This window comes from Equus quagga, chromosome 2 (assembly GCF_021613505.1).
Source record: "Equus quagga isolate Etosha38 chromosome 2, UCLA_HA_Equagga_1.0, whole genome shotgun sequence".
Lineage (NCBI taxonomy): Eukaryota > Metazoa > Chordata > Mammalia > Perissodactyla > Equidae > Equus > Equus quagga.
The window spans coordinates 40,754,123-40,778,419 of NC_060268.1; the positions used below are offsets into that span (position 1 = coordinate 40,754,123).

General features: G+C 38.8%; 1 protein-coding gene across 3 annotated transcripts in view; it reads left to right on the forward strand.

Moving 5' to 3' along the window:
• WDR76 (WD repeat domain 76) overlaps positions 1-24,297 on the forward strand; it is a 63,404-nt gene that overhangs the window by 7,301 nt on the left and 31,806 nt on the right. For all 3 annotated transcript variants that reach the window (XM_046655435.1, XM_046655436.1, XM_046655434.1), the window contains 2 exons: positions 7,627-7,719; positions 8,871-8,926. In XM_046655435.1, the coding sequence (XP_046511391.1) occupies positions 7,627-7,719; positions 8,871-8,926 (149 nt within the window). The remainder of the gene's footprint in view (positions 1-7,626; positions 7,720-8,870; positions 8,927-24,297) is intronic.

A 24,297-nucleotide genomic window follows, 5' to 3' on the forward strand; every position in this document is an offset into this window, starting at 1 on the left:
TTAATGTTATGATGGATTACAAGCTTGTGAAATTTCAGTTGTACATTTTTGTTAGTCATGTTGTGGGTACACCTCTTCCCCCTCCGTACCCTCCCCCCACCCCCCCTTTTCCCTGGTAACCCCCGATCGGATCTCCTTCTCAATATACTAATTTCCACCTATGAGTGGAGTCATATAGAGTTCGTCTTTCTCTGACTGACTTATTTCGCTTAACATAATGCCCTCGAGGTCCATCCACATTGTTGTGAATGGGCCAATTTCGTCTTTTTTTATGGCTGAGTAGTATTCCATTGTGTATATATACCACATCTTCTTTATCCAATCATCAGTTTCTGGGCATGTAGGCTGGTTCCACGTCTTGGCTATTGTAAATAATGCTGCGATGAACATAGGGGTGCAACGGACTCTTGAGATATCTGATATCAGGTTCTTAGGATAGATACCCAGTAATGGGATGGCTGGGTCATAGGGTATTTCTATTTTTAACTTTTTGAGAAATCTCCATACTGTTTTCCATAGTGGCTGTACCAGTTTGCATTCCCACCAACAGTGTATGAGGGTTCCTCTTTCTCCACAACCTCTCCAACATTTGTCGTTCTTGGTTTTGGATGTTTTTGCCAATCTAACGGGGGTAAGGTGATATCTTAGTGTAGTTTTGATTTGCATTTCCCTGATGATTAGCGATGATGAACATCTTTTCATGTGTCTATTGGCCATATTCATATCTTCTTTTGAGAAATGTCTGTTCATGTCCTCTGCCCATTTTTTGATCGGGTTGTTTGTTTTTTTGTTGTTAAGCAGTGTGAGTTCTTTGTATATTATGGAGATTAACCCTTTGTCGGATAAGTGGCTTGTAAATATTTTTTCCCAATTAGTGAGCTGTTTTTGTGACCTTGACACTTTTGAAGAGTACTGGACAGTTATTTTGTATAGTGTCCCTCAATTTGGGTTTGTCTGCTGTTTTCTCATGACTAGATTAAGGTTTTGGATTTTTGGGGAGGATACTGCAGAAGTGAATGTGCCCTCCTCAGTGCATCATATCAGGGTGTACATGATGTTGATATATTTTACTGGTGGTGTCAACTTTGATCACTTGGCTAAGGTAGTGTCTGCCAGGATTCTCTAATGTAAACTTACTATTGTTCTCTTTGTAGTTAGTAATATTATTTTTTGCTGAGGAAGATTTGCCCAGAGCTAACAGCTGTTGCCAATCTTCCTCTTTTTAAAAAAAATGTTTTATTCTTTTTTTTCTGAGGAAGATTGGCCCTAGAATAACATCTGTACCCATCTTCCTCCATTTTATGTGAGATGCCTGCCACAGTATCACTTGACAAGTGTGCATAGGTCTGTGCCCGGGATGTAAACCAGTGAACCGTGGGCTGCCGAAGTGGAGTGCACAAACTTAACAACTGTGCTGCCAGGCCAGCCCTAATCTTCTTTGTTTTGTATGTGAGCTGCCACAACAGCTTGGCCACTGACAGACAAGTGGTGTAGGTCTGTGCCCAGGAACTGAACCTGGGCTGCTGAGGCAGAGTACACTGAACTTAACCACTAGGCCACTGGGGCTAGCCCAGTAGTTACTAATATTTTAAGAGAGATGCTTTGAGATGAGGCAAATATTTAGTTTTCTCATCAGGCATTTATTTATTTATTTATGAGGAAGATTGGCCCTGAGCTAACATCTGTTGCCAATCTTCCTCTTTTTGCTTGAGGAAGATTGTTGCTGAGCTAATGTCTGTGCCAATCTTCCTCTGTTTTATGTGGGATGCTACCCCAGCACAGCTTGATGAGTGGTGCTAGGTCTGCATCCGGGACCTGAACCTGCAAACCCTGGGCCACTGAAGCAGAGGGTGCAAACTTAACTACTATGCCACTGGTCCGATTTATTTTTTATTGAGATATAATTCACCTAACAAAATTTACTATTTAAAAGTATGCAATTTTGTGGTTTTTACTATATATATACAAGGTTGTGTAACCATCACCACCAGCCATTTCCAGAACATTTCCAACAGTCTAAAAAGAAATCCCATACTCAGCAGTCACTGCCAACCCCTCCTACTTCCAGCCTTGGAAAACACTAATCTACTTTTTGTCTCTGTATTTACCTATTTTGGACATTTCAATTTTCTTTTCTTTTTTTTTTCTTTTTTCTTCCCAAAGCCCCCTGGTACATAGTTGTGTATTTTAGTTGTAGGTTCTTCCAGTTGTGGCATGTGGGACACCGCCTCAGCATGGCTTGATGAGCGGTGCCATGTCCGCACCCAGGATTCAAACCGGCGAAACCCTGGGCTGCTGCAGTGGCGCGCACGAACTCAACCACTCGGCTACGGGGCAGGCCCCTGGACATTTCATATAAATGGAATCATATAATATGTGGCTTTTTATGTCTGGCTTCTTTCACTTAACATAATGTTTTCAAGGTTCATTCATGTTGCAGCGTGTATTGGTAATTTATTCCTTTTATTTTATTTTTTCTTCTCCCCAAAGCCCCAGTGCATGGTTGTATATCCTAGCTGTAAGTCCTTCTGGTTCTTTTATGTGAGCCACTGCCACAGCATGGCAACTGACAAGCTGGTGGTATGGCTCTGCGACCGGAAACTGAACCCAGGCTGCCAGAGTGGTGAGTGTGCCGAACTTTAACCACTAGACCATCAGGGCTGGCTCTTCATTCCTTTTAATGGCTGAATAATAATTCGTTGTATGGATATACCACATTTTGTTTATCCTTTTGTCAACTGATGGACATTTGGGTTGTTTCCACTTTTTCACTATTATGAATAGTGCTGCCATGAGCATTTACTTATGAGATTTTGTGTGAACATAGGGTTTCCATTCTCTTGGGTATATACCTAGGAGTGAAATTGCTGGCTCATATGGTAACTCTGGGCTTAACTATTTAAAGAACTGTCAAATTGTTTTTCAAACTGGCTGCACCATTTTTCACGTACCACCAGCAATGTGTTAGGGGTCCAGTTTCTCTCTGCCGTTGCCAATACTTGTTATTGTTTGTCTTTTTAAAAAATTAAAACAATTTTAATTATGGTAAAATACACAATGTAAAATTTACCATCTTAAATATTTGTAAGTGTACAGTTCAGTGGTGTTAAGTACCTTTACATTGTTGTGAAACCAATCTCCAGAACTTTTCATCTTGCAGTACTGAAACCATTAAACAACCCATTGCTCCCTTCCTGCCAGCTCCTGGCAACTACCTTTGTCTATAAATTTGACTACTATAGGTACCTCGTATAAGCGGAATCATATGGTATTTGTCTTTTTTGTGACTAGTTTATTTCACTTCACATCATGTCCTTAATTGTTTGTGTTTTTTATTATAGCCATCCTAGTGGATGTGAAGTGGTATTTCCTTGTGATTTTTTTTTTTTTTGAGGAAGATTAGCCCTGAGCTAACATCTGCTACCAGTCCTCCTCTTTTTTTTGCTGAGGAAGATGGGCCCTGAGCTAACATCCGTGCCCATCTTCCTCTACGTTAAATGTGGGATGCCTGCCACAGCATGGTTTGCCAAGTGGTGCCATGTCTGCACCCGGGATCCGAACCAGCGAACCCCAGGCTGCTGAAGCAGAATGTGTGAACTTAACCATTGCGCCACTGGGCTGGTCCCCCTCCTTGTGATTTTTGTTGGCCTTTTTCTAATGACTAATATTGTTGAGCATCTTTACATGTGCTTATTGGCCATTTGTACTTTGGAGAAATGTCTATTCAGCTCCTTTGCACATTTAAAAACTTAAGTTGTCTTTTTATTATTGAATTGTAAGAGTTCTTTATATATTCTGGGCACTATGCCATTATTACTGTCTTTTCACTTTCTTGATAATGTCCTTTGTCATACAGAAGTTTTTAATTTTAACCTATTTTTAATTAAAAAATTTTAATTTTAAGTCCAGTTTATCAATTTTTTTTCTTTTTGCTGAGGAAGATTCTTCCTGAGCTAACATCTGTTACCAATTCTCCTCTTTTTGCTTGAGGAAGTTTCTCCCTGATCTAACATCTGTGCCAGTCTTCCTCTATTTAGTATGTGGATTGCTGCCATAGCATGGCTGTGGAAACGTGGTGTAGGACCTTGCCTGGGAACCAAACCTGGGCCGCTGAAGTGGAGTGTGCCAAACTTAACCACTAGACAACGTTGCCGGCCCCCTATCAATTTTTTCTTTTGTTGCTTTTGCTTTGGAGTCATATCTAAGAACCACTGCCTAACCCAGGGTTATGAAGATTTACACCTGTATTTCCTTCTAAGAATTTCCTAGTTTTAACTCTTACGTTTACATCTTTGATCCATTTTGAGTTAATTTTTGTATATGATGTGAGATAAGGGTCCAGATTCATACTTTAGCATGTGGATATCTGTTTTTCTCAGAACCAATGATTGGCAAGACTATTCTTTCCCATTGAATGGTCTTGGCTGCCTTGTTGAAAATAAACTCACCATAGGTGTATAGGTTTATTTTTAGACTCTCAGTTTTATTCCATTGATCTATATGCTATCCTTATGCCAGTTTTAATTGTTTTAATTACTGTAGCTTTGTAGTAAGTTTTGAAATCAGAAGTATGAGTCCTATAACTTGGTTCTTTTTCAAATTGTTTTGGCTACTCTGGGTCTCTTGTGTTTCCATATGAGTTTTAGCTTGTCCATTTCTGCAAAAATGGCATTTACGGTTTTGATAGAGATTGCATTGGATCTCTAGATCAATTTGGGGAGTATTGCCATTTTAGCAATATTAGGTCTTCCAACCTGTGAACATGGATGTCTTTTCATTTACTTCTAGGTCGTCTTTAATTTCCTTCATTATTTTGTAGTTTTCAGTGTACAAGCCTCGCACTTCTTTGATTAAATTTATTCCAAAGGATATTATTATTTTTTATACTATTATAATGGTATTGTTCTTTTAATTTCATTTTCTGATTGTTCATTGCTAGTGTACTACAAATAAAACTGATTTTTGTATATTGGTCTTATGTCTTGCAACTTTGCTGAGGTCACTTATTCTAATTTTTTTTGGTGTGGATTCTTTAAGACTTTCTATTTATAAGATCATGTCATTGGCAATTAAGATAGTTTTATTTCTTCTTTCTAATCTGGATATCTTTTATTTCATTTTTTGCCTAAATTGTGTTGGCTAGAACCTTCAGCTCTATGTTGAATAGAAGTGATGAGAGGAGACATATTTGTCTTGTTCTTGACCTTAGGGGAAAAGCTTTCAGTCTTTCACCATTAAGTATGATGTTAGCTGTGAGAAATGTATATATATATATATTTTTTTTTTTTTTTTGCTGAGGAGGATTCACCCTGAGCTAACATCTGTTGCCAATCTTCCTTTTTTTTTTTTTTGCTTGAGAAAGATTAGCCCTGAGCTAACATCTGTGCCAGTCTTCCTCTATTTTGTATGTGGGTTGCTGCCATAGCATGGCTGACAAGTGGTATATGTCTGCGCTGGGGATCTGAACCCATGAACCTGGGCTGCCGAAGTAGAGCACTCTGAACTTAACCACTACATCATGGGGCTGGCCCCGAGAAATGTCTATTTTTAAAAAACTTTTATTTCAAGGTGATTATAGGTTCATAGCAATTTGCAGAAATAGTACAGAGAGGTCTCATGTACCCTTCACCCACTTTTTCCCAATGGGTACATCTTATATAACTATATTACAATATCAAAACCAGGAAATTTACATTGGTACAAGGTATGTGTATAGTTCTTTATCATTTTATCACATGTGTAGATTCATGTAACCACCAGCACAATCAAGATACAGAACTATTCCATCTCCACAGAGATGTCCCTTAGGTTACCTTTTTATAGTTATGCCCACCACCCTCCCTCTCACCATCCTTAACCCCTGGCAACCACTAATTTGTTTTCTGTCTCTGCAAGTTTGTCATTTTGAGAATGTTATATAAATGGATTCATATAGCTTGTGAATTTTGGCATCAAGCACATTTTTAATTCCATTTATTTTTTTTCTTTGATTTATTTGTAAACATTGCATCCCTTTCTTGTTTTGTGGATGCAGTAACTTTTCAATTGTCTCTGAAGATAGTGTTTTTTTTTTTTAATTTCTATTTCCTATAATATGTTTGCTTTGAGAGCCCACTTTTTCTGATGTTGTTTGCTTGGTCTTGCTCATGTTGCAAGTTTTTGAGAGGTAGGTAATGGGTGAGAATAGTTTGGATTACATATACCTCTTAGAAAAACTATCTGATGATTTTTCTTAGTAAATTTTAATTTTTTCTGTGGTAAATAGAATCATTTAAATTTGTTCCTTTACTCTCAGAATGCAGCATTTTGAAATAGATTCTTAGGAAGTCTTTGATGATGGCGATAATGTTTTTCCCTGAGAAGCGGTTTTAAAGGCAGTGACAAAATAACCTTTCACTTTTGCCGTCACTATTATTTTGTGTGTGTGTGAGAAAAATCTTTATTTTGGTCAAAGTAATACATGTACATACATGTTTAATCATGTAATTCTACATGTGTATATGTACATATATACTCACACAGAGGTAATTCCATATGTGCACACGCATATACACAGAAACAAATCAAAACAGCCAGCAAATTTATGCCATATACCTCTCTTTGTGATTGCTGCTCAATAGGCAAATTGCACTTTCAGCCTTTTTAGCTTTTCCCCCCACTTTACCTGTTGATTTACTGTGGAAAATGAGGATTTGTTTCACTTACACCACACCTTTTACACACCTGTGTCTCCCTCCCACACACTTTCCCATTCCACATCCTTATGGGGTACAGCCCAAGCTTTAGCAGACTTGTTAAAATTTCTCAGTATAAATCAAAGAATTATAATGGCTTCATATACGTATTTTTTTCTTTGTGAAATACTTCCTGAGGCCCTCCATCTTTCTATGTCATTCTGGACTGTTTTACTCTTTTTTGGCCTTCTTTTTCCCATTTTCCTTTGAATTTCATTTCTCTTTTATCTCTCCTGTGCTGAAACTTCTGTAGCCTAGATCCTGTCTTTTTCTCTTTCTTGGTTTATTCTCTCATTTTGGTGAAGTGCAGCTTATAGTAACTTCCTGAGACACTTGCTTGTTTTATTTCCCTAATAATTTTCTCTCCTCCATTTTCTCTGCTTCTTTTTTTCCCCCTACAACTCTTAGTTGGATATTGGACCTCCAAGATTGATTTTCTAGTTTTATTGTCTTTTCTGCCCATATGTTTATCTCTCTCATTTTTTTTTCTTCTTTCTGAATTTCCTTAACTCTTTGAATGAGTTTAAAATATTTTGTTATTGAGTTCTTTTTTTTTGTTTAGTAAAAAGATAACTTTGAGTAAGAGTACAATTAATGGCCAATAGGAAATAATTCACTATTAGATTATACTACTTGACTTCTGATATCAGAGCACTTGTTATTTAATTGGGAAGCCTTACAGATATCTTGTGATCATGCCAAATTCAAACTCTTTCACTCAGTATCCAATGCAGCAAAGATTATGTGCTATTTGCTAAGATAGTGTGAAATGAATAGAGCAGATGCAATTTGAAGGAAAGTATACATGCAGAGAATTTGACACCTAGTTTTGTGAGGTGCTTTTGCTATGGATTATGTAAAGTAACAGAATCTTTTTGGTGTAATTTCATAGGATGATTTTTCAGGATTGTCGCCGTACGAAAGGAAGAGGCTGAAGAACATATCAGAAAATGCAAACTTCTTTGCTTCTCTTCAGTTGTCTGAGGTTTGTGTGGAGTTTCTAATTAAAACCAAGATGCCATTCCTCTCTCTAGTATGTCAATAAAATACTCATAGTATCAAGTTTCACAGTGTCAGAGGAGGGAGGGTAAAATTAGGAGAAGGTTTTGCACTTAATAGAAAGATGTTACCATATTTTATTGGTTCTGAGACATTTTTATTTCATTTTAATATTTTTGAAATTGGCATCCTAAAACTATAACTGGCAATTTTCCCCCCTTTTGGTAGTATATAAAATAATAGTATCTTATGAGTGGTTGTCTTGGACTCAAAGAAACAGGGTATGTTCCAAGCTGTTGCTTTAAACTAAAGGATAAAGGAGAAGTTGGGAGGGATGCTTTGAAGGAGATGTGGTAGAGGAGTGAGAGGACAAGCTTTTACGGTTTGTTTGTTTTTTTTAAATCTTAAACTTTAAGAATAGATGGGAATATGCTTTGTATGCAAAGCTTTAAGTATAAATAGCCAGAAGTATGCTAATGTTTTATAGTTAAAGGTATAATTTACATTGATGTCTTCACAATGAGGGTAGAACTTCTAGGTGTGGGAGGATAGCTGTTTAGAGGGTGTGTGATGTTTTCCCCAAAAGACATCAAACCCTTACCTTTGTTAAATAATTGATTTTTCTGAATACCAGATTCCCAAATACTCAGTGTGTGTTTGCATCTTGAGGGGAAGGAGGGTGAGTTAATGTAAGGAACTAAATTGTTGAGTCACTAACAGTTGAAAATTCATCAGAAATTTAGACAAAGGATCTCCCTATTTCATTTTAATTAACAATTTACGGAATATAACCTATAGGAGTTTTTCTGGAAAATGTCAAAGTAGGATTGCCTATAAAAGAAGTTAAACCTTTTAATTTGTAATAGTATATTTGATTAAATGTAGACTCATTAGCAACCTGCTCCAATGTATCAGAATGTCAGTACTTTAGGGAGTATTATATACTTGCCTTTATTATTTGTAGTATGTTTGTCTCCTGTCTACTACCAAGATCAGGTGTCATGTCTTAGGGATCTTTATTTCCTGAACAGATCTTAGTTTAGTGTGATTATAGTAGCAGATTCTTAATATTTTAAAAGGTAAGCTATGGAGTTATAAGATAATTTTTTATGTGTATATGTTTTGTGTATTTTGCAGTCAGCTGCAAGGCTCCGTGAAATGATAAAGAAGAGACAGCCTCCTGAATCAAAAAGGTAAAGGATTTGGTTTACAATCCCTGCTGTGTGATACATTGCTGAGCTGTTTTATAATTTGAAAAAATCGTTCGGCATAGTAAAATAAGTAACAGATCAGAAACTCTGTAATTTAACCTTAATCCTTATAGGATCTCTGAGGGAATGCTCCCTTTCAATGACTCTAAAGTTCTCATCTTCATCAAAGAAATATAGAGGAAATAGAATCTCGAGAGCTGAATTTTGTTTATATTTACTGTTGCTGCTCATGGAGGGAAATCTTTATTTCCACTAAATTATTCTTATTTTTGCCTAGAAAACTGTTATTCTTAAAGTTTCTTCTACTTTCTTTTTATTTTTCTGGCTTTTTGCTTCTCAATTTGTTTTTTCTTTCTCATTCCTACAATAAAGGAAGGAAATGAACGTTTATTGACCATCTGTGAAATACAGCGCAGTGACCTAAAAATTTTGTCCTGTATTATCTCAGTTAATTCTGACAACAAACAAATATGGGGGGTAACACATCCATTTTGTGAGATACAAAACAGGCTCAAAGAGATGAATTAATTTGCTCAGGGTCAAAATAGCTCATAAATGGCAGTTTCAGCATTTGAACTCCAGGATTCCTTAGCTTACGTTCTCTCCGCTGCATTTTAGCAGTGCTTACATATAAATGAAGAAACTGAAAATCTTGGTGTCAGTGGATCATTTGTTTAGTGCTAGATGCTAGTGAAATGTAGGGTTATTTAATTGGTTTGATTCTAATACAGGTCAGTTAGCTTGAGTAAAGCTAAACCTTTAATCATGGCCATGTATTTGCGAGTGTGAAAAGTTGTAAGAGGAACATCATTAACACTGGAAAACAATAGCACTGGTTCTGTTGCCAGTTGATCAGTAGCTTTACATTTGCGTATTTTTTTATTAGCAAAGATTGGTGATTTGTTCCTCAATCACCTAAGTCACAAAGTTCCAGTGCTAGTAGTAGTTGTATACATGGGTATTAGTGTCAAGTTGGTAGAGTGGAAGTTATATAATATGGAGGAAAGAGCATAGCTTTTGAAATTTGGCAAATTTGATTTCAGGTTTTGATTCAGCAACTTATAGCTGTGGTATTAACTTTGGACAATTTACATAATTTTTTTTCTTATCTGTAAAGTTGGCATTATGCCAATCCAGCAGGGTTTACATTTTTAAAAATTATTAAATATATTACACATACAAAAGAAGCACATATAAAACATTTGTATAAGCAAAAAAGTAATAGTAATACAAGCACCCGTCCATGTGCCTGGCCATCCAGGTTAATAGAAATTACAGTACCTTTGAAGGCCCACATATACCCCTCCATCTAGATACAACCATTATGCTGAATTTTTTGATAATCAGTCTTTGCATTTATAGTTTTACCACCTATGAATGTATCCTGGAGCAATATATTGTTAAGTTTTGTCTGTTACTGATATCCACATATATGATAATGTTTTTATATTCTTCTGAGATTTTATTTTGCTCATCTTTATATCTTTGTTTTAAAATTCACTCATGTAAATGTATACAGCTTTGTTTCATTCATTTTTTTTCTGCTGTCTGAATGCTCTATGGTTTATTCTACCGTTGACAGTTGAGTTGTTTCCAGATGTTCATTATTATGAAGAGTGCAGCTCTGAACATTCTTAAGTCTCTTGGTGCTTATGTATGAGAATTTCTCTAGGAGTGGGATTCTCTAGGAGGAGTATGTGAGAATCCAAATTATTCCAAATGTTGAGGGTTTTTTTGAAGATTAAACGAGGTATTGAAGGCTTAGTACAAGCATTCTAGCGCATAGTATACTTTAAGTGAATAATAGTTATTACTAATTCTTCTGAACTACTGTGGACTATAGTTGAGATTTTTGTATGTCGGTTTTTGGAAGTGTGTAATTTCAGAGGCTTCTCTTTCCCCAGTATTATTTTTTTTGAATGAGGAAGATTGGCCCTGAGCTAATGTCTGTTGCCAATCTTCCTGTTTTTGCTTGATATGAACCTGTAAACCCTGGGCTACTGAAGCAGAGTATGCGAACTTAACCACTACACCATTGGACTGACCCCTCCCCAACATTTTTTTTTTATTAAGGTTATGAAAGTTAACATCCTTGTGAAATTACAGTTGTACATCATTATTAGTCATGTTGTAGGTACACCACTTCACTGCTAGTGCCCTCCCCCCCCCTTTCCCCTGGCAACCACCGATCAGTTCTCTTTGTCCATATATTAACTACCACCTATGAGTGGAGTCATACAGAGTTCGTCTTTCTTTGTCTGGCTTATTTCACTCAACATAATACCCTCAAGGTTTATCCATGTTGTTGTGAATGGGACGACTTTGTCCTTTTTTTTTGGCTGAGTAGTATTCCATTGTATATATATACCACATCTTCTTTATCCAGTCATCAGTTGCTGGGCACCTAGGTTGGTTCCATGACTTTGCTATTGGGAATAATGCTGTGATGAACACAGGGGTGCATGGAACTTTTGGAATTGCTGATTTCAGGTTCTTAGGATAGACACCCAGTAGTGGGATGGCTGGGTCATAAGGTATTTCTATTCTTAACTTTTTGAGGAATCTCCACACTGTTTTCCATAGTGGCTGCACCAGTTTGCATTCCCACCAACAGTGTATGAGGGTTCCCTTTTCTCCACAGCCTCTCCAACATTTGTCACTCTTGGTTTTGGATATTTTTGCCATTCTAACTGGTGTAAGGTGATATCTTAGTGTAGTTTTGATTTGCATTTCCCTGATGATTAGTGATGATGAGCATCTTTTCATGTGTCTACTGGCCATCCATATATCTTCTTTGGAGAAATGTCTGTTCATGTCCCCTGCCCATTTTGTAATTGGGTTGTTTGATTTTTTATTGTTGAGTTGTGTGAGTTCTTTGTATATTATGGAGATTAACCCTTTGTCAGATAAATAACTTGTGAATATTTTTTCCCAATTAGTGGGCTGTTTTTTTGTTTCAATCCTGTTTTCCCTTGCCTTGAAGAAGCTCTTTAGTCTGATGAAGTCCCATTTGTTTATTCTTTCTATTGTTTCCCTCATGTGAGGGGTTATGGTGTCCGAAAAGATTCCTTTGAAGCTGATGTCAAAGAGTGTACTGCCGATATTGTCTTCTAGAAGACTTATTGTTTCAGGCCTAATCTTTAGGTCTTTGATCCATTTTGAGTTTATTTTAGTAAATGGTGGAAAAGAATGGTTGATTTTCATTCTTTTACATGTGGCTGTCCAGTTTTCCGAGCACCATTTGTTGAAGAGACTTTCTTTCCTCCGTTGTAGGCCCTCAGCTCCTTTGTCAAAGATTAGCTGTCCATAGATGTGTGGTTTTATTTCTGGGCTTTCAATTCTGTTCCATTGATCTGTGCACCTGTTTTTGTACCAGTACCATGCTGTTTTGATTACTGTAGCTTTGTAGTATGTTTTGAAGTCAGGGATTGTGATGCCTCCAGCTTTGTTCTTCTTTCTCAGGATTGCTTTAGCAATTTGGGGTCTTTTGTTGCCCCATATGAATTTTAGGATTCTTTGTTCAATTTCTGTAAAGAATGACATTGGAATTCTGATTGGGATAGCGTTGAATCTGTAGATTGCTTTAGGTAGAAAGGACATTTTAACTATGTTTATTCTTCCAATCCATGTGCATGGAATGTGTTTCCATCTCTTTATGTCATCGTCGATTTCTTTCAAGAAGGTCTTGTAGTTTTCGTTGTGTAGATCTTTCACTTCCTTGGTTAAATTTATCCCAAGGTATTTTATTCTTTTTGTTGTGATCGTGAATGGGATTGAGTTCTTGAGATCTTTTTCTGTTAGTTCATTGTTAGCATATAGAAATGCTACTGATTTATGTATGTTGATTTTATACCCTGCAACTTTGCTGTAGTTGTTGATTGTTTCTAATAGTTTTTCTATGGATTCTTTGGGGTTTTCTATGTATAAGATCATGTCATCTGCAAACAGCGAGAGTTTTACTTCTTTTTTGCCTATTTGGATTCCTTTTATTTCTTTTTCCTGCCAAATTGCTCTGGCCAAAACCTCCAGTACTATGTTGAATAAGAGTGATGAAAGTGGGCACGCTTGTCTTGTTCCTGTTCTGAGAGGGATGGGTTTCAGTTTTTGTCCGTTGAGTATGATGTTGGCTGTGGGTTTGTCATATATGGCCTTTATTATGTTGAGCTACTTTCCTTCTATACCTATTTTATTGAGGGTTTTTATCATAAGTGGATGTTGGATCTTGTCGAATGCTTTCTCTGCATCTATTGAGATGATCATGTGGTTTTTGTTTCTCATTTTGTTAATGTGGTGAATCACGTTGATTGACTTTCGGATGTTGAACCATCCCTGTGTCCCTGGTATAAATCCCATTTGATCATGGTGTATAATCTTTTTGATATATTGCTGTATTCGGTTTGCCAAAATTTTGTTGAGGATTTTTGCATCTATGTTCATCAGTGATATTGGCCTGTAGTTTTCCTTCTCTGTGTTGTCCTTTTCAGGTTTGGGGATCAGGGTGATGTTAGCTTCATAGAATGTATTAGGGAGTGCTCCATCTTCCTCTATTTTCTGGAACAGTTTGAGAAGGATAGGTATTAAATCTTCTTTGAATGTTTGGTAGAATTCTCCAGAGAAGCCGTCTGGTCCTGGACTCTTATTTTTGGAGAGGTTTTTGATTACTGTTTCTATTTCTTTGCTTGTGATTGGTCTATTCAGATTCTCTATTTCTTCCTGATTCAGTTTGGGTAGGTTGTATGAGGCTAGGAATTTATCCATTTCTTCTAGGTTGTTCAATTTGTTGGCATATAGTTTTTCGTAGTATTTTCTTATGATCCTTTGTATTTCTTCGCTATCTATTGTGATTTCTCCTCTCTTGTTTCTAATTTTATTTATCTGAGACTTCTCTCTTTATTTTTTAAGTGAGTCTGGCTAAGGGTTTGTCGATTTTGTTAATTTTTTCAAAGAACCAACTCTGTTTCATTGATCCTTTCTACTGTCTTTTGATTCAATATCATTTATTTCTGCTCTAATTTTTATTATTTCCCTCCTTCTACTGACTTTGGGCTTTGTTTATTCTTCTTTTTCTAATTCCGTTAGCTGTCGTTTGAGGTTGTTTATGTAAGATTTTTCTTGCTTATTGAGGTGAGCCTGTATTGTAATGAATTTCCCTCTTAGGACTGCCTTTGCTGCATCCCAAATCATTTGGTACGGTGTGTTTTCATTTTCATTTGTCTCCAGATAATGTTTGATTTCTTCAATAATCCATTGTTTGTTCAGTAGCATGTTGTTTAGTCTCCACATTTTTGGCCCTTTCCCAGCTTTATTCTTGTAGTTGATTTCTAGTTTCATAGCATTATGATCAGAAAAGATGCTTGATATTATTTCAACCCTCTTGAACTTATTGATGCTTGCTTTGTTTCCCAAGATATGGTCTATCCTTGAGAATGTTCCATGCGCACTTGAGAAGAATGTGTAACCTGCTGTTTTTGGATGAAGTGTCCTATATATATCTATTAGGTCCATCTGATCTAATTTTTCATTTAATTCTATAGTTTCCTTGTTGATTTTCTCTCTGGATGATCTGTCCATTGGTGTTGATGGGGTGTTGAGGTCCGCTACTATTATTGTATTGCTGTTGATGTCTCCTTTTAGTTTTGTTAATAGTTTCTTTACGAATTTTGGTGCTCTTGTGTTAGGTATGTATATATTTATAAGTGTTGTGTCATCTTGGTGGAGCGTCCCTTTTATCATTATATACTGCCCCTCTTTGTCTTGCTTTATCTGTTTTGCTTTGAAGTCTACTTTGTCTGATATAAGTATGGCAACACCTGCTTTCTTTTGTTCATTATTAGCTTGGGGTATTGTCTTCCATCCCTTCACTTTGAGTCTCTGTTTGTCTTTGGGGCTGAGGTGTGTTTCCTGGAGGCAGCATATTCTTGGATCTTGTTCTTTGATCCATCCTGCCACTCTGTGCCTTTTGATTGCAGAGTTCAATTCATTCACATTTAGAGTGATTATTGAAACGTGGGGGCCTACTGTTGCCATTTTATCATTTGTTTTCCGGTTCTTTTGCATTTTGTCCTGATGGAGAGCTGTTACTTTGTGTTATTGTCCTTCTGCTTATCTCCTTTGTTCTGGATTTTGTAACCCCTTTCCTTTTTCTGATTTTTCAGGAATGCCCCTTTCCTGAGCATTTCTTGAAGAGGAGATTTTGTGGTGATGAACTCCCTTAACTTTTGTTTATCTGGGAAAGTTTTTATTTCTCCATTGTATTTGAAGGATATTTTCGCTGGGTAGAGTATTCTTGGCTGCAGGTTTTTACCCTTCAGAGTTTTGAATATTTCATTCCAATCTCTTCTAGCCTGTAAGGTCTCTCCTGAGAAATCTGCTGATAGCCTTATGGGGTTTCCTTTGTAAGTTGTTTTCTTCTGCCTGGCTGCCCTTAGTATTTTCTCTTTGTCATTGACTTTTGCTAGTTTCACTACTATATGCCTTGGGGTTGGTCTTCTTGCGTTAATAAAGTTTGGAGATCTATTGGCTTCTGTGACGTGAAGTTCCATCTCTCTTCCCAAGTTTGGAAAGTTCTCAGCTATTATTTCTTTGAACAGGCCTTCTGCCCCCTTCTCCTTCTCTTCTCCCTCTGGTATACCTATAATCCTTATGTTGCATCTCCAAATTGAGTCGGATAATTCTCGGAGAGTTTCTTCATTTCTTTTTAGTCTTACTTCTCTCTCCTCCTCTGTCTGCAGCATTTCTATATTCCTATCCTCCAAATTGCTAATTCTGTCCTCCATATTATCGACCCTACTGTTCAGAGAGTCCAGATTTTTCTTAATCTCCTCCATTGTGTTCTTCATCTCCAGTATTTCTAATTGGTTCTTCTTTATAGCGTCAAGCTCCTTTGTGACATAGCTCCTGAACTCATTGAGTTTTCTATCTGAACTCTCTTTTAACTCGTTGAGCTTTTTAATAATGGCAGTTTTGAAATCATCGTCATTTAGGTTATAGATTTCATTGTCTTTGGGGTTGTTTTCTGGGTGCTTATCATTTTCCTTCTGTTCTGGAGACTTAATATATTTTTTTAATACTGCTTGATGGTGTGGATTTGTGCCTCTGCACAGAGATAGAGTTTAGACACTGCTTCCACTTGTTGCAACTGGTGTGGGGGGAGCAGCTGTTTAGACTGCACTAACCAGGAACCCTGTCAGCTGTTACTGACTGGACCTGGACCCCTCCTCGTAGTCACAGTGGTCCTGTGGGGTCCCTCGTCGGTTGTGGGGGCAGTCGCAAGGGGGCCTCAGGCTGCTGATGCCTACTGCTGCAGCCTGCTTAGACGCGCTCCCTCCTTGTGGTCTGCAGCGGTGTTGTGGGCTTTCCCAGCAGCCAGGAGCAGGATCACCTATAATCGCCACTTTGTCCCTAACAGAGCCCACAAGATCACACTTGTCCACTACAGGTCCCAGCAGAGCTATGGGTATCTTCTGCAGTCTGTCGTTAGCTCACCTAGCTGTGCTACTTTTGCCCCAGGGCCTTCCCGCCTTGCGATTGCCAGTCGGGACCTCTCCACTAGTGCTGTGCAGAGACTTTAGCTGAGGCTGCTATAGGAACCTGGAGTTCCCCTCTGGGCTACATAGCCGTTTCACCGGAGCTCCACTCTGCCCCACTCCACTCTCACGGGATCTCTGGGAGCCCCTTGCCTCGTCTGGGACACAGCCAGAGTCCGCGGGCCTGGCGGTGGCTTGTAAGCTGCTGCCTTGTGGGGAATTGTGCTCTAGGGAGCTTCCTGGTGTTCCGAATGCTGGGAGGGGCCTCCCTGCCAATGGCGAGCCCTCCCTGCTGGGTTGGTGCGGGACCCTGGAGCATCCCCCCGGGCTGTAGAGCCGGGTGTTGGAGCTCCACCCAGTCCCCAAGCACGTGCATGGGAAGTCCGGGCACCCCCTGCACTGACCCGTGCGCCGGAGACCATGGGCCCAGCAGCATCTGGTGGTCTGGTGCAGTGCCAGGGAATCCGCCCGCTGGGAGCTTCCCTTTGTTCTGGATTCTGGGAGAGGCCTCCCAGCTAATGGTAGCAGAGGCTTTCCCTGCCAGGGAGGTGCAGGACCCCAGAGCCTCCCCCCGAACCACAGAGCTGGGCGCTGGAGCTCCAACCCTGTCCCCAAGCACGTCCACGGGAAGTCCGGGCACCCCCTGCACTGACCCGTGTGCCAGAGACCGTGGGCCCAGCAGCAGCTTGCAGTCTGGTGCTGTGCCAGGGAATCCGCCTGGAGCTTCCCTTTGTTCTGGATTCTGGGAGGAGCCTCCCTGCTAATGGCGAGCGGAGGCCTTCCCTGCCGGTGGGTGCAGGACCCTGGGGATTCCCCCTGGGCTTAGCTGTAATCGCAGGGGGCTTGAGTAGGGCTCTTGTCACCTGTTTCCACCATCACTCCACTGGTGAGTGCACACTCCCACCCTTGGTGTGTGGCAATGCTATGGGGGAGTCCGCTGGAAGAGAGCCTCCTGCAGGAACTAGGCTGTCTGGGGGTCAGGGGTCGGAGAGTTTTCACCTATTTCCACCTCCTCCTGGGGGGAATTCCGTCTGCCTTCTGATGTATAGTAGTACGAGACTCTTAGGCGTCTTGAGATGCTATCTGGATATCCTTTGTTAATCGGTGAATGTCCAATTAGTTGTAGATTTGACGAGGGAGAGACAAAGAAGACCACTCACTCCTCCATCTTGGTCCCACCTGTTAGCACACTCTTATTGCAATTGACCTCTTAATTGGGTTGGTACCCAGTGTAGCTGGTTGCTAGGCTCAGGGGTGTACAGTTGTGATAGGCCTGAGGCCAACAAGGCTGATGTCAGTTCTCTTAGGAGTGCAGCTGAGTGGGGCTAGGCCTTGGCATGGAGGCACTCAGTTGTTTCAGGCTTTGGAAGGTGGGGATGATCCTTTTTATGGCTATTTGTGAAACACAAGTCTTCTGCCGCTGATAAGCCTCGCCCCTCCTCTGGACCACATACACTGTCAGCACAGTCCTGGTCTGTGCACACTTCTCAACCCCCTGGAGCGTACCCCACCGCCACACTGCAGAGGCCCCCACCTCTGCCCCAATGCCCCCCACAGTTCACCAGGTCCTCACACAAGCCCTGCCCCACAGAGGCAGACACCTTTGCCTGCCTGTAGAGGATCAAGGCATTCAGTCAATGCTGGCTGAAAAGTAGCCTGAGGGCTTGCTGTTAGGTGGGGCCAGTCCCTAGGGCGGGTTGCCTGCCCTGGCTGAACTGGATTAAATCTGTGCTCTAGTGGGTATGGCAGACCCCTGGGCTAACAGCCCAAGGGACGCACCTCAATGGCCCCCACCTGTGTCTGTATCAGCACGCCTGGACCAGCTCAGAACAACGGCCCCCACCAATGTCTCAGTCTCCGGAGAGAATCCTCCTCTAGCCAAGATGCCCCCAGAGCCTACCAGGTGAGTCTCGTTTCACCAAAGGACAGTCAGCCTTCTCTCTGGTGATTCTAGGTTGCTGCAGTGAGTGAGTTCATGCGTGGGCCCTTTAAGACCCTGATCTTTTCGGCTTTCGGCCCATAGCTTTTCTGGCATGTCCTCGCTGCAGTTAATAGCCAGCAAAGCCAGACAGTAAGACCCCCATCTCAGTTGGGCTGAGTCTGAAGGATGGCTATAGCAGTATTGCCCCTACTCCGGACCTCACTCCTCCAGGGAGGGCTGCGCACCTTAGGTTGGCTCCCGCCTGGCCAGCTGAGAAGCTCCACTGCTCCCAAAGGTGGCTTTTTTCCTCTCCGGCCGGAGTTGCTGCCTCTTCTGCTTTCGTCAGGACTGTCCCTTGTTGTGAGGGTTCTTTTTATCCAGTTTTCAGTTTTCAATCCAGGGTGATTCTTCCTAAAATTGTTGTAACCTGGTTGTGTTTGTGGGAGGAGGCGAGTTCAATGTCTGCTCACAGCGCCATCTTGACGAGAAGCTCCCCAACATTTTTTAATAAACTACTTTGTTTTAAGACAATTTTTGTAGAGCAGTTTCAGGTTCACAGCAAAATTGACAGGAAGGTCCAGAGATTTCTCAAATATTCCCTATCTCTACACATGCATAGCCTCCCCCATTATTAGCCTCACTCACCAGAGTTGTACATTTGTTACCCAGGGTGAACCTACATTGACACATATGATAATCACACACAGCTCATATTTGTCTCAGCGTTTACTGTTGGTGTTGGTGGTGTACTTTCTGTGGGTTTGTGTAAATGTGTAATGACATGTATTCATCATTATGGTATCTTATACAGTATTTTCACTGCCTTAAAACTCCTCTGTGCTCTGCCTTTTCATCCCTCCCCCCAACATCTGGCAATTCCTGATCTTTTTACTGTCTTTATAGTTTTCCTTTTTCTAGAATGTCATGTATTTGGGATCATACAGTATGTAGCCTTTTCAGATTGGCTTCTTTCACTTAATACTGTGCATTTAAGTTTCTCCATGTCTTTTCATGACTTGATAGCTCATTTCCTTTTAGCATTGAATAATAGCCTATTGTATGGATGTACCACATTTTATCCATTCACCTGGTGAAGGACACATTGGTTGCTTCCAAGTTTTGGCATTTATGAACAAAGCCGCTCTAAATATCCAAGTGCAAGTATTTGTGTGAACATAAGTTTTCAGCTCCTTTGGGTAAATACCAAGGAGTGTGATTGCTGGATCATATGGTAAAAGTATGCTTAGTTTTGTAAGAAACCTCCAAATTCTTCCAAAGTGGCTGTGCCATTTTGTATTTGCACCAGCAATGAATGACAGTTGCTGTTGCTCCACTAGTTGCTTCACTAGCATTTGGTGTTGTCAGAGCTCTGAATTTTGGCCATTCTAATAGATGTGTAATGGTATCTTGTTTTAATTTGCATTTGTCTGATGCTGTTTGATATAGAGCATCTTTTCGTGTGCTTATTTGCCATCTGTATATCTTCTTTGGTGAGGTGTCGAGTCTTTGGCTCATTTTTTAATTATTTCTTTTTTTATTGTTGAGTTTTAAGAGTTCTTTGTATATTTTGAAAAACAATCCTTTCTCAGATGTGTCTTTTGCAAATATTTTTCTCCCACTCTGTGACTTCTCTTCTCATTCTCTTGATACTGTCTTTTGTGGAGCAGAAGTTTTTAATTTTTAAAAATTTTTTTCCTTTTTCTCCCCAAAGCCCCTGGTACATAGTTGTATATTCTTAGTTGTGGGTCCTTCTAGTTGTGGCATATGGGACGTCACCTCAGCTTGGCCTGATGAGCGGTGCCATGTCTGCGACCAAGATCTGAACCTACGAAACCCTGGGCTCCCGCAGCGGAGCGCGATAGCTTAACCACTCAGCCACGGGGCTGGCTCCGGAAGTTTTTAATTTTAATCAATTTTTTCTTTCATTGGTAGTGTCTTTGTGTTGTATCTAAAAAGTTATTGCCAACTCAAGGTCATCTAGGTTTTCTCCTGTTATCTTCTAGGAGTTTTATAGTTTTACATTTTACATTTAGGTCTATGATCCATTTTGAGTTAATTTTGTGAAGGGTGTAAGGTCTGTACCTAGATTCATTTTTTTGCATGTGGATGTCCAGTTGTTTCAGCACCATTTGTTGAAGACTATTTTTGCTCCATTGTCTTGCCTTTGCTCCTTTGTCAAAGGTCAGTTGACTATATTTATTTTGGTTTATTTCTGGGCCCTCTGTTCTGTTCCATTGATCAGTTTGTCTATTCTTTCATCAATACCACACTGTCTTCATTATTATAGCTTTAAAGTAAGTCTTGGCATTGGTAGTCAGTCTTCCAACTCTGTTCTTCTCCTTCAATATCATATTGGCTATTCTCTGTCTTTTGCCTTTCTGTATAAACTGTAGAATCAGTTTGTTAATATCCACAAAATAACTTGCTGGGTTTTGATTGGAATTGCATTGAATTTATAGATCAAGTTGAAAAGAACTGACATCTTGACAGTATTGAGGCTTCCTATTCATGAACGTGGAATATCTCTCCACTTATTTAGTTCTTTGATTTTGTTTATCAGAGTTTTATAGTTTTCCTTATATAGATCTTATAAATGTTTTGTTAGGTTTATACCTAATTATTTCATTTTTTTCAGTGCTAATGTAAATGGTACAGGCACACCTCGTTTTATTGCACTTTGCAGATATTGTGATTTTTACAAGACTCTCTAGCAGCAAAAAGATTATGACTCGCTGAAAGCTCAGATGATGGTTAGCATTTTTTAGCCATAAAGTATTTTTTAATTAAGGTAGGTACATTGTTTTTTTAGACATAATGCTATTGCACACTTAATAGGCTACAGTATAGTGTAAACATAACTTTTTTTTTTTTTTTAAAGTTTTTCATTTATTTTTTTTTTAAGATTTTTTTTTTATTTTTTCCTTTTTCTCCCCAAAGCCCCCCGGTACATAGTTGTGTATTCTTCGTTGTGGGTTCTTCCAGTTGTGGCATGTGGGACGCTGCCTCAGCGTGGTCTGATGAGCAGTGCCATGTCTGCGCCCAGGATTCGAACTAACGAAACACTGGGCCGCCTGCAGTGGAGCGCGCGAACTTAACCACTCAGCCACGGGGCCAGCCCCAGTGTAAACATAACTTTTATGTGCACTGGGAAACCAAAAAATTTGTGTGACTTACTTTATTTTGATGTTCACTTTATTGCAGTGGTCTGGAATCGAACCCACAATATCTCTGAGGTTTGCCTGTATTGTGTTTTTAATTTCAAGTTTCACTTGTGTATTGCTGGTGTATGGGAAAGCAGTTGACTTTTGTACATTAACTTTGTATCCTACAACCTTGCTATGCTCATTTATTAGTTCTAGGAGTATTTTTGTCCATTATTTAGAATTTTCTACATAGACTATCGTGTCATTCATCTGTAAACAAATACAGTTTTATTTCTTACTTCCCAGTCTGCATACTGTTTATTTCCTTTTCTTGTCTTATTATATTAGCTAGAATGTCCAGTGCAGTGTTGAAAAGAAGTGGCGAGAGAGGACATCTTTGCCTTGTACCTGATCTTAGTGGGAAAGCTTGGCGTTGCTTACCATGGAGTATTGTTAGCTATAGGTCTTTTGTAGGTATTCTTTATCAAGTTGAGGAAGTTCCCCTTTTTTTATTGCAGTAACAGTGGTTTATAACATTATATAAATTTCAGATGTACATTGTAATATATTTCAAATAGGAAATTCCCTTTTATTCTCAGTTTACTGAGAGTTTTTTATCACGAATAAGTGTTGGATTTTGTCAGATGCTTTTTTTGCATTTGTTGATATGATCATGTGATTTTTCATTTTTAGCCTGTTAATGTGGTGGATAACATTAATGGATTTTCAAGTGTTGAAGTAGTCTTGCATACCTGGGACATATTTCACTTGGTTGTGGTATATAACAGTTTTTATAGATTGTTAGATTCAATTTACTAATATTTTATTGAGGGTTTTTGCGTCTGTACTCATGAGAGATTGGTCTGTAGTTTTCTGTTCTTGTAATGCCTGTCTGGTTTTGGTATTAGAGTAATGCTGCTTTATAGAATGCATTAGGTAGTATTCCCTTTTCTTCTATCCTCTGACAGAGATTGTGGAGAATTGGTATAATTTCTTCCTTAAATCTTTGGTAAAATTCACCAGTGAACCCATATCAGCCTGATGCTTTCTGTTTTGGAAGGTTATTAATTATTGATTCAGTTTCTTTAATAGGTATAGGCCTATTCCAACTGTCTATTTCTTATGTTGTTTTTGGCGAATTGTGTCTTTCAAGGAATTGTCCATTTCATCTAGGTTACGAAACATGTGGGCGTAGAATTGTTCATATTATTCCTTTATTACCTTTTTAATGTCCATAGGATTTGTAGTGAGTCCCCTCTTTTGTTTCTGATATTAGTAATTTGTTTTCTCTCTCTTTTTTTCTTAGTCAATCTGGCTAGAGGCTTTTTGATTTTATTGGTCTTTTCAGAGAACCACCTTCTGGTTTATTGATTTTTCCCTGTTGATTTCTTGTTTTCAGTTTCATTGATCTGCTCTAATTTTTATTATTTCTTTTCTTCTGCTTACTTCGGATTTAATTTGCTCTTTGTTTTCTAGTTTCTTAAGGTAGAAACTTAGATGATTGATTTTGGCCTTTCTTCTTTCCTAATATGTGCATTCAATGTTACAAATTTCCATCTAAACATTTCTTTCCCTGCATCCCATTAGTTTTGATAAGTTATGTTTTCATTTAGTTCAAAATATTTTTTGTTCTCTTGAGATTTCTTCTTTGACTCTTGTGTTATTTAGAAGTGTGTTGTTTAATCTTTATTTTGGGATTCTCCAGTTCTCTTTCTGTTATTGATTGCTAGTTTAATTTCATTATGGTCTGAGAGCAAACATTGTATGATTTCTATTCTTTTAAATTTGTTAAGGTATGTTTTATGGTGTGGAATGTGGTCTACTTTGGTGAATTTTCCATGTCAGCTTGAGAAGAATGTATATTCTGCTGTTGTTGGATGAAGTAGTCTGTAGATGTTATTTACATGCAGTTGATAGATGGTGTTCTTGAGTTCAACTGTGTCCTCCCTGATTTTCTGCCTACTGGATCTCTCCATTTTTGATAGAACAGTGTTGAAATCTCCAACTAAGACAATAGAGTTCTCTATTTCTCCTTGCACTTCTATTAGTTTTTGCCTCATGTAGTTAGACACTCCATCATTAGGTGCATACTTGTTAAGACTTAGTATCTCTTGGAGAATTGACCCCTTTATCATTACATAATGCCCTTCTTTATCCCTGATAACTTTCTTTGCTTTGAAGTCTGCTCTATCTGAAATTAATCTTGCTGCTCCTGCTTTCTTTTGATTCATGTTAGCGTGGTATATTTTTCTCCATTCAGTTGCTTTTAATCTAGATGTGTCTTTATATTTAAATTGGGTTTCTTGTAGACAGTATATTTGGGTGTTGTGTTTTGATCCACTCTGACAATCTCTTGTAATTGGTACATTTAGACAATTGATGTTCAAAGTGATTATTGATGTAGTTAGATTAATATCTACCATATTTGTTAGTTTTCTATTTATTTCCCTTGTTCTTTGTTTCTGTTTTTGTCTTCCACTCTTTTTCTGCCTTTTGTGTTTTTAATTGAATGTTTTATCTGATTCCATTTTCTCTCCTTTCTTAGGATATCAGTTATACTTCTTTTTTTGCTTTTTTTAGTGGTTATCTAGAATTTACAATATACAACTAATCCAAGTTCACTTTCAAATAACAGTATACCACTTCAAGGGTAGGGTGAGTACCTTATAATAACAAAATTATCCTAATTCTTCCCTCTTGTCCCTTGTATCATTGTTGTCATTCATTTCACTTATATATATGCATACTTACGCATTTTTGTTG